At 40.0% G+C, this 17,445-nt stretch overlaps 2 protein-coding genes across 5 annotated transcripts in view; one reads left to right on the top strand and one right to left on the bottom strand.

Annotated features, from left to right (window-relative positions):
* The window catches only part of arhgef25b (Rho guanine nucleotide exchange factor (GEF) 25b), a 25,085-nt gene extending 7,640 nt beyond the window's left edge, over window positions 1-17,445 (top strand). For 2 of the 4 annotated variants that reach the window (XM_079682139.1, XM_079682137.1), the window contains 9 exons: window positions 11,282-11,604; window positions 11,692-11,796; window positions 14,401-14,528; window positions 14,950-15,016; window positions 15,111-15,214; window positions 15,382-15,451; window positions 16,878-16,967; window positions 17,062-17,154; window positions 17,356-17,445. In XM_079682139.1, coding sequence (XP_079538265.1) covers window positions 11,282-11,604; window positions 11,692-11,796; window positions 14,401-14,528; window positions 14,950-15,016; window positions 15,111-15,214; window positions 15,382-15,451; window positions 16,878-16,967; window positions 17,062-17,154; window positions 17,356-17,430 — 1,055 coding nt within the window. In that variant the 3' untranslated portion in view covers window positions 17,431-17,445. Of the gene's footprint in view, window positions 1-11,278; window positions 11,605-11,691; window positions 11,797-14,400; window positions 14,529-14,949; window positions 15,017-15,110; window positions 15,215-15,381; window positions 15,452-16,877; window positions 16,968-17,061; window positions 17,155-17,355 lie in introns of all 4 variants that reach the window. The other 2 variants (XM_079682138.1, XM_079682136.1) reach the window with 1 other exon arrangement.
* On the bottom strand, window positions 6,935-8,191 carry LOC307039765 (uncharacterized protein). The gene is made up of 2 exons (XM_079682141.1): window positions 7,562-8,191; window positions 6,935-7,362 (listed from the first exon to the last, which is right to left on the bottom strand). Exons 1-2 carry the CDS (start codon window positions 8,099-8,101, stop codon window positions 7,024-7,026), a joined length of 879 nt encoding a protein of 292 aa, XP_079538267.1. The 5' UTR covers window positions 8,102-8,191; the 3' UTR covers window positions 6,935-7,023.

The following is a 17,445-nucleotide window of genomic DNA, read 5'->3' as shown; positions in this document are numbered from 1 at the left end:
ACAGCCGCTCTTGTCTGAGCTGCTCTGACCGACCCTGCAAATAGACGTGTTGAATATTTTAAAATGATTCAAGACGCCTTGCTTTTATTTTTTTCAAAATGCTTAACATAACATTTTACATACTTTAATTTGGGCCACAATGTGGTGTCAGGTGTTTTCTTCACATTTGACTCTGCTTTTGTTTAAAGAAGCTAAGCAGTTACGGTCAGGATTGCACCGCCTCTCTTTTTTTGTTCTTCTCTTCTTTCCTACCTTTTTTCTTCCTGATGTTGCAGGAATGCTATTTTTGGAGAGCTCTTTTTTCTTTCATTTTCAAGTGTTGTTTTTATGCGGTTTGGGGGCTATGTTTGGCACAATGTCCAACAGCTATTTATAAAGGCAGAGAAACACCTCCAGATAAAGTATGTTTAGGGGTACTTGCTTGGAAATGTAGTCCTGCCAAAAAGATCTGACTGTCTCATCCCACATACATCACTGTGGCTCAGGAACTTCCATGACTAACATCCATTAGTCCACCAGTGTGTGTGTGAAGTCATTGCTGCCAGTATGTGAAGAAGTAAACATGATGACTAACAGGAACAAAAGTGTTTAGTACCTCAGAGCTCCTTCATAAACAGAGGCTTATCTGGAAGTCAAGCTCAAATTTGGTGTTTTGCTGGAATATTTGTTGCTTGCCTGATCTACATTTGAACCCGATTTGCATGAAGTGGTGTGAAATGTTACATTTCCACATTAAGATGTCTAATAACAACTAGACCAATGTTGTATATTTTGTTGAAGTGTCTCCTTTCAATATCTGTTTCAAACCTAAAGACATCTGTTAAGATTCAGCCAAACAACGTAACAGAAACACTGATTTCTAACTTGAACCTGCTTCATTTATTATTTTCACTGTTTCAATTACCAGGTCTGTTCATTTTGGAAATGAGGATACCTCTGTGGATAAAATGGCATCTGGTTAAGAGCTCCTGAACCAATGAACCAAGAGAAGCAGAATCCAATGATAAACTCCCATGATCCCAAAGGACAGACAAATGGCTGAACATAATACAGACAAGAAATAAAGATTTAATTAAATTCAAATGCAAATTAGAATAATAATTAAATTGATAAAACAAAAAAATAAACATAATATAGGCCGATATGTATGTGCAAAATGATGAGTGTCTAAACCAGGGGTTCCCAACCTTTTTTCCCCACACACACACACACACACACACACACACACACACACACACACACACACACACACACACACACACACACACACACACACACACACACACACACACACACACACACACACACACACACACACACACACACACACACACGCACACACACACACACGGGGGGGGGGGGGTTAATTAAAAGTAATTAAAAGTTTAAAAGTCTCAAAAATGCTACAACTACAGTCACAATCTGGATGAATGTGAAGTATTTTGTTAAAGGAGGATGAAAGCGTAATTAAGGAGCTATTGGAGTGACTTTGATGGTTATTGGACTCGGGATTAATTCATTTGGATTCCCGCTGTATGAAGAAATTAAAGGACGGCGCAAGTGGAAACAGTTTACAAAGGGATTAAACTGTTTAAAACACATGCTCAAAGTAAGCTGGATTTTGCCGATGTGTTTCTGTGGATTCAAAAGTCGTAAATAATCTACAAAATGGAGGAGACCGATCTGATCGGAGCAACTGTGACAAATAATCCAACTGAAACCAGCATGGACAATGACTATGTTTTAAAAATGCGCTTATCCAGACAAGCCTGGTTTGGACACTTTACGGGCAGAAGAAATATTTCTATAAAATAATGAATTATACATTTCTGTCTCTTTATGCCTAATAGCTACTAACTTGAATTTGTATTCAAATTAATTAATCAATTCTTTTGTATGTTTTATTGTAATGTAGAGACAAGGCTTTTAGTGACAATCATGTATTGCGTTACAATTATATGTAAAAAGGTTGGGAACCACTGGTCTAAACCATATTCCATTTATTTATTTTTAAATAACAAAAATAGATAATAGATATAGTGAATACTTACATGTAAGGGTTGTTTGTGGTGGTGAACTCACAGATACATATCACACTCAACTCTGCAGTCCCCAGAGTTTTTGAGAGTCTTTCAGCTCATTATTTTGCTATGGAAATCATTTCCCAAACATCAGCTAGCTGTTTTCAGAAAAAAGAAAGGCTTTGATATACAGTACCTTCTTAATATGTATCATTCTCTTCTTCCTCTTCCTTTGACCTTAACATGACCTTCAGTGGGGGGACATGGGGTGGGCTGAGACATTTTTTGAACAGCAAACAACAACATTGAGGGATGAACACAATCAACAGCCCGCTGTGCTTTGGGGAAAAGGAAGTGATGTCATGAGGGGTAGATATCCTGCCACTCTGTGAAAACTGTTACTGGGTCTTCAAGCAGGATGTATTTGTACGTAATGTGAAGCAACATTTATCATAAATATTCTTGTCATAATTTACAGCAAATGCAATCTACCGCTTAATGGCCCAAGTCACAGATGCTAAGAGTCAAAAGAGTAAACAAACCACAGCAGACACTTGTATTGATACCTGTACACATATGGCAACATAAATGATGGGATGTTAGTTAAGTGCAGAGAGTTTACTTACTAAACCATTTTGTGATGCATTTGTTGCGGCTGGCTAGTGTGTAGCAGGTAGCCTAAGCAGTAGCAGTTAGCAGCAACAACATTGGTTGTAAGCGCTACTATTTTAAAGGTCCCATGTCATGCTTTTCTGGTTATTACCCGTCCCCTTCTGTGTTATGAAGGTTTTTATGCATGTAAACGGTCTGCAGAGTCACAAACCCTCAAAGTACACACTGTAGCGAGTAAAACTCTAACACAGAAAATACCTTCCCAAAACGCCTCGTTGGAGATACGTCATTGTCCATTTGATTCTTCCGGGTACGCATGATGTCAACCGTACCCGGAACGAAATGGACCAATCCGTGGAGCCGTTACGTTACGTCCGCAGTAACCGTTACGTTAAGCCCCCGCTGAAAATGTTACGTTAAGCCCCCGCTGATTGGTCCAAATTGACCAATCCACGGACTTCCTCACACACACACACTCAGTGCAAGCAGCTCTGCTGATTTCTCCTCCCTGGCTGCAGGCTGATAACAGACAGTTGTGATCGCGGCGAAATTCTCTCTGCAGACCCATTCTCACAGCGTTTATCAACCTTTTTCTTACTCAATATCAAGCCACACTTATTGTTTTTACTTCGGCTGTGACTTTGTGTGTGCTCAGGATGAGTTTGGCTGTGTTTCGCTGTGTATCGCTAAACAAGGAAACAACACCTCCACGGAGCTTAGCGCGATTCCAACGTCCCGACCAATCAGAGCACACTGTGCTCACAGGGAGGGTGGGGGCTGGAGCTACTGGAGCTAAAACGAGCCGTTAAAGGCAGAGAGGGAAATTCAGTGAATACACGTAGTATGAGAAACCAATGTGAGTTTGGACAATTGCACAATATAAATCTATTCTAGTAGACCTCAACAATAGAATTATGATCAGTGGAAATGGCCATGACATGGGACCTTTAAAGTAAAAAAAACAATATAGGTGCAGGTATACCCTGTTGGCAGCAGCATTTGATGTGTGGGGTGAGATACATACAGTGTACTCCGTTTGGGTGACTCGGTAAACAGGGACATTAGATGTTCTGATCCTGGTTTAACCCAGTATTCTTCCGTTTAAAAGATTAACAACAAAACTAGGTCTTATGGTTTTGTGTACTAGCGTGGGATCACGGGAGTTTGTCATTGCATTCACCTTCTTCCAGTTAGTTTTCTTTCAGAGTTCATCTTTTTTTACCAGGAAACAAACCATAGGCAGACGTCTCCTCCTCAATACAATACAAACTGACCCAGTGCTATACAAGTGAAAATACTGAATAAAGCAGTTTCATGTTTAAAAAAAACATGTTTTAGGACTCACGAAGGCGACTCCTCTAAATCTTAAAGAGCTGGCCGCCCATGTACTCAGTAGAGGACCCCTGTTTGATTCTGTGTCATCCCTTCCCCTCCCCTTTCAAATCGGTCTCTATAATAACAGGCGCTTGTGGCCCAAAAATAATCTTTAAACAAAGCCGCTGCAGCTATTGTTTGCTCAGCTTGTTTCTCTGATGTAATTGTTGTTAAAATGTAACTTAAAACTGGATAAACATCAAGTTATGACATATTCTGGCAGACAACCACACTGACACATGCACGTTGGGTATACGTTCCATCACAGGGGGCCAAATGAAACAGACGTAACCATGTTTAAAATTACAGAATTCTCTAGGCGTGACATTTTTGGGGGAAATTTTTGGGATAATGTAAATACACAACTTGACTTATTTAGACGAAAAAAACGTTTAAAGATATTTTAATGCAGAAATGTTACATTGTACCTTTTTGAAGGTCCTCTTTCGTGTTTGGGAATGAATTCACTCATTAGTTTAATGTGGAGCAAAGTAGGTGTGTGTGTGTGTGTGTGTGTGTGTGTGTGTGTGTGTGTGTGTGTGTGTGTGTGTGTGTGTGTGTGTGTGTGTGTGTGTGTGTGTGTGTGTGTGTGTGTGTGTGTGTGTGTGTGTGTGTGTGTGTGTGTGTGTGTGTGTGTGTGTGTGTGTGTGTGTGTGTGTGTGTGTGTGTGTGCATTTTTTAATCTGTCACTCTCCTAGATTGATAAACTGAGTGAGTGGATGCAGACCACAAGAAAGTGGCTGATTTAGCTGTGTCGGTGTGGACTGAGAAGTGTTTTCCTTGGCAGTATTTCAACATTATGTGAAGCAAGCTTTCTAAACCCCCCAAAAGAAATATGTGGCTTTTTTGCATTAATGCTTGTCTCATACAGCATCAGCATGCACAGAATAAGATCCCATACCCAAACATTTGAACATGTAAGGCTTTAGTGATGCTTACACTTTGTGGAGTGTCATCTTCCTGTTTAAAGCCCTCAATTTCTCCTGCTGCTGCTGCTGACCATGACCATGTATGGGGTTCAGATGAAGTGAAGAGTCTGCTTTAACAGAGAGAGGGAGATAGACTTCCAGGTTGTACATTTGGTAAACAATACATTCATTATTATTTTTCAAATGTAATATGAGTTCATAATTAACATACCATGACCATTAGAATATCCTTCTCTTGCTATTTATAAATATGAAGATATTTTACTTTTCTCTTAACTGTGCTTGTAAATATACCAGCTTGGTTTTAAAGCAGCCCTATTGTGCTTGGTGGGGTATTCCTTTTACTGTAGTGTGTCATATAGGTTACTCCATTGGACTCCTTTGTTTACTTCCATATCATAGTGACATCACTTCATAACACTCCCACTTCTATTGGCTAGCGCTCCAACACATTGTACGTGATAGACTAAAGGGCTGGACATCTCTAAACGGATGACCAATCCAAACAGAGCCGGCCGGCTAACCAATCAGAGCAGGCTGGGCTCTGGTTTCAGGGGGAAAGAGGTGCTGCAGCACAGGCAGTGTGAGAGAAATAAAGAGCTTTTTGTTCATTAAAGCATGTAAACATGTCACAGTAGAGGCACTAAATACAATTATGAAACGACAACATTAGCATAGTAGGGCCCATTTAATAATACCATGACACCAAGTTATATTGTCTGGATGATGGACTACTAGTCCTACTAAATTGTTTTACTAATCAGATGATAAGTTCACTGATGCTACAGTTATCAAGAGGATTTAGACCCCATTTACACGAGAACAAAACGGGTTGGATCTGCATAGTTTCTCTTGCGTATAGCCCTTTCATTTACACGAGGCCGTAACAAAACGATAGAAACGGACCCCACAAACGATAACGGGTCCCCAGGCGGATAGATTTGCAAACGAAACGCTCTGGGGGATCCAACGGCTCCGTGTAATCGCCTCTCTACGATCATTTCCTGAAAAGATAACGATAGCCCCGCCTCTCCTGCTCACCCCGCTTCATTGCTGATGCGTTTCGCCAACAACAACAATGGCGCACCACAGGGTTGCTGCTGTGCTCCAGACGCTACTGACCATGATACAGATGTTAGTGCTACATCTACGGTGCATTCTTTGTTACATTCCCTGTCCTTCAGCGACAGGCTGCTGCAGCCCTGCTGTACAATATACATATACCTGGCTGATAAATCCTAAGGACTGTTACAGGATATTTTGTATTATATCATAACTTTTTTTATTACTTTCTAATGCATGTAACATATGTAACACTAAGCAAATAAATATGTGATTCTCCAATGTTCAAAGTGTGAAATGAAAATTAAATTGGCTGCAACCACTTCCAGACTTTCTTTGAACATAAAGTGCAACAAATGTGCATACGCAGACAGTATCATATATATACTTTGTCACATGAACTTTAAATGTTCTGGTCCATATATATTTTCTACCATATCTAAATTACACATATCTAGTAAAAGAACCGTACATTTTGTATTGGAATGTTCTTCCTCTACCAAAAATGGTCACTAGCGAAACATAGTGCATACAAAAAAGTATTATATTAACCTGTTAAGATTGTTTTACCTTCCCTCCTCTAAATAGTATTTTAACAAATATTTTAGGGTTTTCACAATTAAATTAATATAAGCTAATTTATCAAATTTGAAAGTTCAATGTATACAATTCATAAAAATCATAATGCAAACTTTCTTTGTAAAATGCATACTACTGATCATATTGATTCCAGAGTTGATGATTGTTGAAATTGAACATACATTAAACCAATCAGTATCATATCATTTTAGTTGATAACTCAATGTACTTTATGTTTTACAAAACATCCAGTGTTTCGGTAGTGACCACAGTATTTTTGAGATATCTCACTGACTGTAATGAGAAAGAAGGAAAGAGAGTGCTTGTGGAGTACATTGACCCTTAAAGACAAGACAGTTATTGTTTGCAAGGTTTTTATTAAGAACATTATTTATTGTAAGAGCTACAAAGTGTACACAGTAAAAGGAAAAAAACACCTTTGCTAGCTACAAAATAATAATTGCTCTTGGTGTGTAGTCCAGTGTAGCTGGATGTGGCCTTCTAGGAATGAATGGGGATGAGGGCTCCTGGAAGTGTCCATATCCACTGCTGCTACTTTGGGGGGGGGCATGCATTAATTCCCTGATCAGGGATAGGCCCATCTGAATAGTGCTGTTAATGTTGTCCATGGTGTTATTCATCCGATCCATGTTGGCTGCGTTGCGGCTGGATGTTTGCTCCATTAGGTCCAACATCCTCTTTTTTATTTTGAGGTCTTCCTGCACTGCATGTTCAGCTGGAAGTTTTCTCTTCATGCGGTCACTTCTGTGGCCATTCAGCTGTGCCTATAATAAACCAGAGCATTTTTGTATTATTACACAATAGGACCATAGCTACCAGATAACATAAGACCAAAGGCATGTTGTGAAATAGCTCTCAATACTTTCTAATTTTACCAAGCTTAAAAACAGATTCAGTTTTTCTGTGGAAGGTACTGCATCATAGTATATAGCAAGTCCGTTAAGCTTGAAATCATGAACATACCTGGAGCAGATCCCTGCGATGCCTTACGACCGCAGCAGTTGACAGACTTCCGTTGGATTCACTCGACTCTGGCGAATCGCTGGAACGCTCCAAACTCGGGGATGAACTTGGTACGGGCGACGACTCTTCCAAGTCGAGCAAGTCCCCTGTCTCGACGCCGGAGCTATGGGGGTGCTTAGCAGGCGAGCCACCCCAGATCTGTTCGCAAAGCTCGAAGAACATGTACACAACACGTCCTTGGCCACTCCGACGCCCAAGGTCCACCGCCTGCCTGTACTTAATACGAATTTGCTTTAGCTTCGCTGTAAGCTGGCCCTGTGTAATGGAGCCCTTGTCGTGAGGGAAATCTTTCTCTGTCGGGGTCCTCGGATATTGCGCCTGAAATAAGTCCCCTATCTCGCTATATTTTGGCTTGCAGGACTCCCAGTCAAGATTCTCCTGTAGTTTGGTAGTTTTGTAGTCTAGTGTGACATGTAGCAGAAGTTCTACCTCATCGTCAGTCCACGAAAATAGCTCCTTTCTTGTGCAAATAGCAGCCATCTTCTACCTTGTTTGTTTGTTTTGTTTGTGCCTCACACATCCGGGGGGGTTATGGCTAGAAAGGATCCGTCTAATGTAAATATGACGTCACGTTCTCGTTGTAACTCTCGTTGTAATCGGAGCGGCTCGGAAACACATCTACAGAAGTAACATGATGCAACATACACATTAATGCAGCAGCAATATTAATAGAGAAACATCAGACATAATAGTAACACACTGCAAGTGAACATTTTATTGCACCAGGAACTATCTTGGGACTTTTACTGCGACAACGTTGATTTGCCTGTGAATAAAAAATAAACCATAGTGTTGGTGATCTACAGTGTTGTCATTCTTCTTTGAACACCAGCAAGACCGCTAACACCCTATTTCAACAATCACACTCCCTGTAATTGACATAATTAATAGATAGTTTAGCTTCTCATCATCATTTGCTGTGGCCCACTGATGTTAACGATCGTAACTGAAAGGCTGCCTGCCAAACGTAAACATTCAGCCACGTGACATTCAGCCAAACTCTCGCGAGAGTTTTACACAAGACGGATCCTTTCTAGCCATAACCATCCGGGGGGGATCTTATACTCGCTGCTTTTGGTGTATTTTGTGGCGGAAGTTACAGCGCCAGTTACAGGCCCGGCATAGGTACTACAGCGTGTCCAGCGCTTTCGAGCGGTCTCGTGTGGAAGTACAGTGCCACTTACAGTCCCGGCATATGTACTACTGCGTTTCCAGCGTTCTCGTGTGAACAGACACGTCAAATGAAACGAATACGTGTGAACGGAAGACTTTTTTGAAAACGCATACTGTGCATAAACGCAAACGTTCCCGTGTGAGCAGCACCTTAATAAGAGAGAGTAGATCATACTTAGTCAGTTTTCAAGAAAGAAGGACATTGCTGGACCTATTTTTGATAACTTCAAGAAGCTTTAATTGTTTCACCAGATATGTTAAAAAACCAGATATGTTAAAAAAAAAACATGCATTTCGAGAACAGATGTGTCAGAAGTGAATTCCTGCACAACTAGCTCATTCGCTGCTTTTATTATTGGTCAGTAAATTAACCATATTAATAGAAAAGTGGAAAGTTGGAAATTAGAGCGATGAACAAAGTAAAGCTAGATTACTTTCCTTCATCCCTGCTAAAGAAAAACTACTGACTTAAAAAGTACTAAAAAAAACAATGCACACATTTTTATAATAAATGAATAAGGAGATAAATAACTTTCAATAAATAAGGAAACATTTATAATATTACTATTGTCCATGAAGCGTCCATGTGAGGATGCATTCACAGTGTGCATGCTTGCAGGCTTACTGCTGACTCTGCTGTCCGGATGGTGTTCCAGCTGTTGCGCTGTGTGGGAAAAAGACATTACATAAGCATCTCAAACAAACATGACGAGCCGAGTCGCTTAGCTCAGCAGTGGTTTAGACGTCACAATGACCATTACACACCATTAACGTCAGTTCTTAGAAAAGGCTGATGTGTTCGCTGAAAAACCTGCACTAAGGTGCACCTTTTGTATCAATTCAACAGATGGTAGAGTGGTTGTTAATGGTCCTCTATTATGGAGTCATAACAAGGCTAAAAAACAACATAGATGTAAAAGAATAAGATACTAAATGTGAAAAATATTAAAGGGTGTTGATAAAAGAATAAATATAAAAGTGAAAATATACCAAAGAAAACCATTTTTATTGTAAAAAAAAAAAGAAAAAAGAAAATGTTTAGAAAACCTAAAATAATTAATAAATGAAGAGCTATAAAGACAAAATCAAAACTGGTCTGCACGACTTTTGATAATATTGGTGTAGAATAAAAGCACACTTTCTCATTGGTTCAAACCTCAGCGCGCACACACACACACTGTGTCTGCTTATTGTTGTAGAAAACTCAACTTTTGGATGACAGTGAGCATATTAGCATGACAAATATACTTAGCAAATAAAATAAAAAGATGCTAAGACTACTGATCATCACCAATGTAATGAGCATCTTTTTTTAGGCAAGATTTTGCAGGACATTGTGAAATAAAAGGAGAACTGAAATTAAGCTATTATTAAGTATTTTAATGTCATTATTGCATTGTGTTTAATGGCAGTATCTGGCCGTTTTTGGCAAATGGCTGACCTAGATTTCCACTGGCTTCTTGAAAGCCTGTTATTATGATTACAGCTTACATAAATGTGCTGACGGGTAATAGTGGATTCTGGGAAAAGTCCAAAATGAGACTCCTGAAAGATTCCACTTTGCTACGATCAGCAGAACAGAGTGACATGTTAATGTTAGGTTGCTTGATTAAGACAGTGTGGTACCAGTTTCCATCGTCTTAGAGCTGGAAACAGAATCCAGCTGTGGCATAAAAAGAGTGTCAGCTTCAGTGTTGGTCTGGCCTGAGTTATTGAATGAGAGAGCACTTATCTGAAGACATGATGGACTTAATTTTGTTAGATTGGTGTTCCAGCTTTAATTTCCTAATTAGATTCACGGCTTTGCTTTGAAGTGCGCCTCTTCTAGAAATGCAGATAATGTTTGTCTCAGTGTATCACAAAGAAACTTGAAAATGTTGAGTTCTGCCTCTGCCTCTTTACTCCATCATTGTTTCTAGTAGTGAGTAAAACTGCTTCAAAGACTATACACCAAACAGTGATTAACCTTTTTGTAGATTAAACCACTTTTCTGGTTTGAAAACACTTTATTTGGATAGTCCCCTTTGCAGACTACTATATATCTATATCTATATTTGTATGTTATTATGTCTAAATATTTACACACAACTGTTTAACTCTGTATGTACAGGTTTAACAGATTATCTATGGAGTATGTGACAATTCCTTAACAAACCTACTATTATAATTTAATGAACCTTGAACTACTCTCCATTGGTCAGTAAGTCAAAAGATGATTACAATGTCTAACAAATGAATCCAGTCAAATTGCATTATATAATCTCCATTTAAACTTCTTCGTGAGAACAGATGTGTTTATAATAATTTAGGACTGGTAGGTACAGTAGCGGAAGCTACTAAAGTTACAGTTGGGGATTAACACAGGAAATTGACCAACATTTTTGTGCTGAAAGCTGTCTGCAGCATCTGACCTGAGAGGATGTTCCCCACAATTAGCCGCTGTATTAACCCGATCATTTTCCCTCTTCCTCTCTCTCTCTGCAGCAGAGTCCTACTCTGTGGCGGGCAGCAGCGGCAGTATCACTCCATCAGGGGGCCCGGTGCCCCTGCAGGCCTCCGGCAGCTCCAGCCCCTGCTCACACTCCCCGTCTGCAGCATCTCGGTACCCTGTCAGCGCCCTGAAGAAATGGCTCACCAATCCCGTCCGCAAGCTGAGCTCTGATGCCAGAGCAGGAGCGGGGAAAGTTGAGAAGCAGATGTTCAGGTCAGACAGCCGGCCGCCGCAGTCGCTGCTTTCCCACAGTGAAGCTCAGCAGAGGCCTCTGCAACCGCACGACAGCTACACCATCCTCCCGTCTGCAGACACACTGGTGAGGCTTAATAACAGACGGCTGCATTCATTTCTCCTGAGGAAATACGTTCTTGTTTGTAATGGTTGTGGTGTTTGTGTTGTACAGGTGTGGAAAGATGGCCTGTTGAGTCCAGCAGCTCCTTCTCCTGCAGAGCCGCCCTGTCCGAGCTGCCTGTCCGACCTCCTGCAAGGCAGATACACACAGACTCCAGTAATGTCTCTATTATTATATTATATTCCTGTTCTATTTAAAGGTCTGTCTCAGCAAACTGCAGGTTTATGGAAAGCTGTGAAGTTGTCTGAGATTAATAGATATCTTGATTGAAGATCAATAAATCGTCCATGATGTTTGCACAGTCCGCCAGCCTTTATCAAGCTGGAGGCAGGCATTCAATGATAAAGATATATCATAATACAAGATCTAAAGAACTGGAAAACTGGATCATAGAAACAGAGAAAGCTGCTGGGTCTGTCCACAAGAAGATATAAAAGTAGTTAGCAGTACAAAAAAGATGGGAGGGTTTAGAGAAACAAATGTACAATGATGAATGGAAACTATACAAGTCACAAGTGCTGTCAACACTTTATTCGCTCCCTTCCCAGTTGTTGTGATCATTTCATTGGAGCCTCTCTCATTATCGAACCCTCAGGTAATGCAAGTCATAAATAATGGAAACACATATGCTTAAATGAACGAAACTATGAATTGTAAACTTACACGTCCCTCTACGGCCTGTTCAGTTTTATCAGCATGTGAAAGGCTTTTTATTTGCCCACATCATTTGGCTTCCAACAATTGTGGCAACATTTTCTGCATATTTTGTAGATGAGCACACACACAACAGCACATATGAGTAATTTCTGGTAACTCTACACTATGCTCTACACCAGTGAATACTCTTTGAAAGACCATTTGGACTGGAATCAATCCTGTGGGCTTTTCCAGACGGTATCTGGAAGTAATCACTAGCAAAGCAGCGTGTGGCGGGCTGAATCATCTTAAGGGTTGTGGGTGAGGAGTGTACATGTCACAACACCAAAGCAAACGAGAGCAATAAGAATCCATTTAGCTAGGGGAGCTCTAATCTCGCCAGCTGTATGTCAACATCAATTCTGACTGTGGCGGTTGCACAGGTGAAGCAATGGGTTTAACTCCACTTCCTGCTTGGCATGCTCTCGGTCTCCTTCCTTTCTTTGCTGTCGACTGTTCCAGTTCCTGTTGCATTGTTTGACATTCTTCTGCTTGATTAATGACTGTCCTCACTTTCGGCCTCTCTCAGTCCAATAGCATTTTGAGTCCATAGACACCTTCAGCATTATATTTACCTTGGATTCTCAATCCTTAAATGCTGTGCAAGGTAGAAGACGTTATCATCTCTAAATGTTTTTAATTAAAACCAAATGTTGGGAATATATGTCAGTTAGCTTAGCTCGGAAAAAGGAAACTATCCTGGCTTTCTTTTATATACATTGCTAAGTTTTTTAAATGATAATATGTAGCAGTTGATACTGTAGATGCCACACAGATTTAGCATTGGCTAGCTACGTATAGCTATATTGCATGGGGATTCATGGGTAATAATTAGTTACCAGTTAACAGTTTTGTGTAAATGAAATGCTCAATGTATCATTGCTAATAGTATGTTATTTTCGTATTACTGTAATGTGTATTTTCATACATGTTAAATAAAAAAAGAAAATGGGGCCACGGACCCCTATTGAAGGCCATTGATCTAGTAGTGCATCATGGCAGAGCATAACTTGTGGTGAGGCTACAGTTTGCCAAAAGTGTTTAAAGTGAAATTCACATACAAAATGATTCTGCTTTTAGGTGAGGAGGTAAACTTGTTATGCAATAACTCTCCATACTGTGGTCGGTTTTCGCAAACGTTATTATCTGACTGGACACATTTCACAAATGTTGCCTATTATTAACCTTCATCTCTCAGTCCTAATACTGTTTTCCACATGTCCCTGCCCAACAGTCCCTTAGGAGAGACATTCAAAAGTGATTATAGCTCTCAGGTTTCTTGGGATTTAGGGGGTGGCATGACTTTCCAAAAGGAAGCATAACATTGTGCTACTAATGTGTTTCCCATTAGGAACCTCTCATCTTTATATATTTTTCCAGATGTGTGCCGCCTGGGTTAGCCTCTGTAGACAAAGCTTAATGATTTATGTTTGTTTGGTTGTTGCCAAGTTTTCAGACATACCGCTAGTACTTTAAGGTCCTTTAAACAATTGCAGGATACTCCATTGAAAGCTAAAGTCCTGTATCTAAAATCCTGCTTAGTACAGAAGTTTTTCAGCTAAATTTAAAGGACAAATTCAAAACCTTTTTATGTAAATGTCGAATCAGTGTTTATGGTAAATGTAGTTCATGAAAGAAATACATTACCCAGTGCTTGATATATTTACTGTCAAAGCTGAGTTCCCAAGGATAAGGCTTTACAGGTAGTGGCTAGATGTACCAGGATGCATTGTGCCTTACTGACTCTCAGCCAAAACATAGTGTAGTAACAATGTAAAAACAAGGAGGCTCAATAGTTCAAACCAGCATGAACTAAAAGGCCAATTTAAGGACCCCCTGATTCAATCTTTGGCATTGAACTGTATTTCATAAGTTTATCATATCATGTGTACTGTCAAAAAGCTTAATTTAAAAAGGAACTATCAAATAAATGTAGAGTAATAAATGAAAACACTCAAGTTAAGTACCTCAAAGTTGTACTTAAGCGGAATACTTGGGAATGTTCTTCCCTCTGGGGTTACTGTGATGCTTACAAATCTGTGCTACCATGTTTATGTGTTTTAGAGTCAAAGATCCAGCATGAACTCTCTTCAAGGGGAAGACGGCGGCACTGTGACAGACGACTCGTCCAGCCAGTGGTCGGCTGCAGTGGACAGTGAGGAGGAGAGAAACATTGCCTTAGAGAAGAGCATGTAGGTGACCTCTACTTTTAAGGAAGTAGCTCCACCATTTTACACTTATGTGTTTCCTTACGAAAAGCATCATATGCATAACTGTATGCTGAAGTTGTGTTTACATTTCTTGAACAAAGCACTTAACTAATTTCAGGGTAGACTGACAACATCATGTAATAGTAGGCATATTTGAATTTAGTAGGAAAAGCCAGGCCAGTTGTTTGACCCGTTACCAGTCTTAATGCTAAGCTTAACTAACTGTCTCATTGCTATAGTTTATTTTTTTAATTCAGACATGACAATGGTATAAACCCTATCAGAAAGAAAGCATACTGTATAAGCGTATTTATCAAAATGTTGGACAAATACCACTTTTTTTAACCAAAATGTACTTTTTTATTATTGTGATGTATTTGCTGTTTCGTAATCTATCCGTCAGATATGTGCTGGCAGAGCTGATAGAGACAGAAAGGCTGTATGTGGAAGATCTCGGGCTCATCGTGCAGGTGTGTCTCTCCACCAGCTGTCAAATAATCTGTGTACAACACTTTTACTAAATTCATTCAATTTAAAAGTGTCCGTGTGTGTGTTTGTGTACAGGGCTACATGGGCAGCATGTCTAAACAGGGAGTCCCTGAGGATCTGAAAGGGAAGGAACGGATTGTGTTTGGAAACATCCATCAGATCTACGAGTGGCATAAAGAGTGAGTCAGAGAGTCAGAGACATCTCCTCTGCCCTCCCTTGTTAGTTCTTCTGAATTTGTACAATCACAGAGTTTACACATATTTCTCCTGAGCTCCTCATGTTTCAAGGTGGTTGTGTGAGTGTGTGTGGATGATGATTCCACCCTCTCTGCTTCGTGTCACACAGTTATTTCCTGGGAGAGCTGGAGAAATGTGTGTGTGATCCCGACAGCCTGGCCAAGCTCTTCATCAAACATGTGAGTCTACAGATCAGTGTGTTAGTGTGTGTGGATGAAAAGTTTCATTTCTCGGTGTGTTTTCAATTTGGCTGAAGGCCATCGCTTAGATCAGAGATCTGACTGTGTGTGAAACCTTGGCCCCCGACCATCCAGATGTGTGTTCATCCCGCAGATCAGTCTGTGTGCAGGTGCAGCTTCAGAATAAACAGTCTCATCAGCTCTCAAAGCCCTCAGTGTTAAAGATCCTCCTCAGAGACGCCTCCTTTTGGGAAAATGAGCTGGAATTACAGATCTCAGAGCTCTATACAAATATTCACAACCATCTCAATGTTTTCCATATGTGGTTGTTTAACAATGAACTTTGAGAAACCTACTATTTCATATCACAGTGGAAACAGATCTCCGCAAATGGAATTTCCAACGGAATTACAAACATCAACACAGAATTTCTGCTGAATTCAAAGACACTGCACACATAGGTTCAATGCAGAAACCATGAACAACCTCTAGGGTAGTACATAACAGTATCAGTAACAGTATTGTTACAAAAGAAAAATCTCCTTCTGGATAATAATGGGGGAAATATTTGGGTTTGACTCAGATTCTCTTTCCGCTTCAAGCAGTGTAGTGTGGCACGCAGAATTAAGCCACAGCAAATTAAACCTTTCTTCCTCAGTCACTGGAACTATTTAATGAGGCAAAGGTCCTGCACTGGTTTAACAAAACTCCCAAAAAACTCTTGAGCAGATTTGGAGTACAACAAAACTGAGAGGAGTCCAAACAGCACACAGGATTATTATTTCTATATCCGTTTCTCACTTGTGTTGGACCAAGTATTTTGATCCTTAACTTAAAAGTATTAATACCACACTTTTAAAATACACCACTAGAAGTAAAGTCCTACATTCAAAACCTTAAACTATGTAAGTATAATCAGCAAACAAACTCAAATCTTTTCTCAAAGTATCACCTGTGCAGTAAACGTTCCCCTATCTTTGTTACAAAGTGAATATAGGGTGTGTTTGGATTAATTCTAATGTGGCATTACATTCTATAAAGTCCTCATGTGTTTTTTTGATGTGGGCAGATAACAGCCCTTTTTCAGCTTTGTGATGATGCATTTTCCAGCTGGTCAGAGAGGGTTTTTAAAAATGTTCTCTAGCTGCCTAAGAAGTTGGAAAATGTCCTTAACCCATAAAGGTACACTTCCTCCTTCAGGTTTTTTAACACCCAGAACAAACACAGCATGTTTTCAGTGGACAAGAAGGGGAAGCAAATCGGTAATCTGTAAAGTATATAAAGCTGCCAGATAAATGTGCATAGATCAAAAATGAAGGACATATCCCTCTGAGATGTAGTGAAGTAGATGTATAAAAGTACCTCAAATGTGTACTCTCTCGCTGCACCATATGAGCTCTTCCTCTCTTAATTGTTTACCTTTCAGGAACGGCGTCTTCACATGTATGTGGTTTACTGTCAGAACAAACCCAAATCAGAGCACGTTGTCTCCGAGTACATTGAGAACTTCTTTGAGGTGAGTTTACTTGTATGTACCACAGTCAGTTTTACTGGAACTCTTTGGGAACTTTTTACTTTAAACCTTATCTATCTTTGTGGTCACCTGACAGGATCTCCGGCAGCAGTTGGGTCACAGGCTGCAGCTCAACGATCTGCTCATCAAACCCGTTCAGAGGATCATGAAGTATCAGCTACTGCTGAAGGTTTGATGTTTAACATGACCTGCATGCATGGCACACCAACAACAAGATATGGCAGTCAATACACTTTGTCCTATTTTGTAGCCACTACAATAATGGATCTTTAGAATGCCAAGTAGCCTTTCCTGCTTTGGGTTTTATTATAAGGGCACTTTTTACTTTTTTGAAAATAACAAAAACTCTAAATAAACTCTCTGACCCCAGGACTTCCTGAAGTACTACAGCAAAGCAGGACGGGATGTTGAGGAGCTGGAGGTAAGAGATCATTACAGAACGTGAATACAGTCACCTCAT

The sequence above is a fragment of the Notothenia rossii genome (genome assembly GCF_949606895.1).
Source record: "Notothenia rossii genome assembly, chromosome: 5".
NCBI classification, from domain to species: Eukaryota; Metazoa; Chordata; class Actinopteri; order Perciformes; family Nototheniidae; genus Notothenia; species Notothenia rossii.
This window is presented reverse-complemented; position numbering and strand designations above follow the sequence as displayed.

Coding starts and splice junctions, on each gene's coding strand:
- LOC307039765 (XM_079682141.1), bottom strand. CDS start 8,101: ATGGCTGCTATTTGCACAAGAAAGGAGCTATTTTCGTGGACTGACGAT. Junction 7,363..7,561: donor ATCGCAGGGATCTGCTCCAG/GTATGTTCATGA, acceptor GGTTTATTATAG/GCACAGCTGAATGGCCACAG.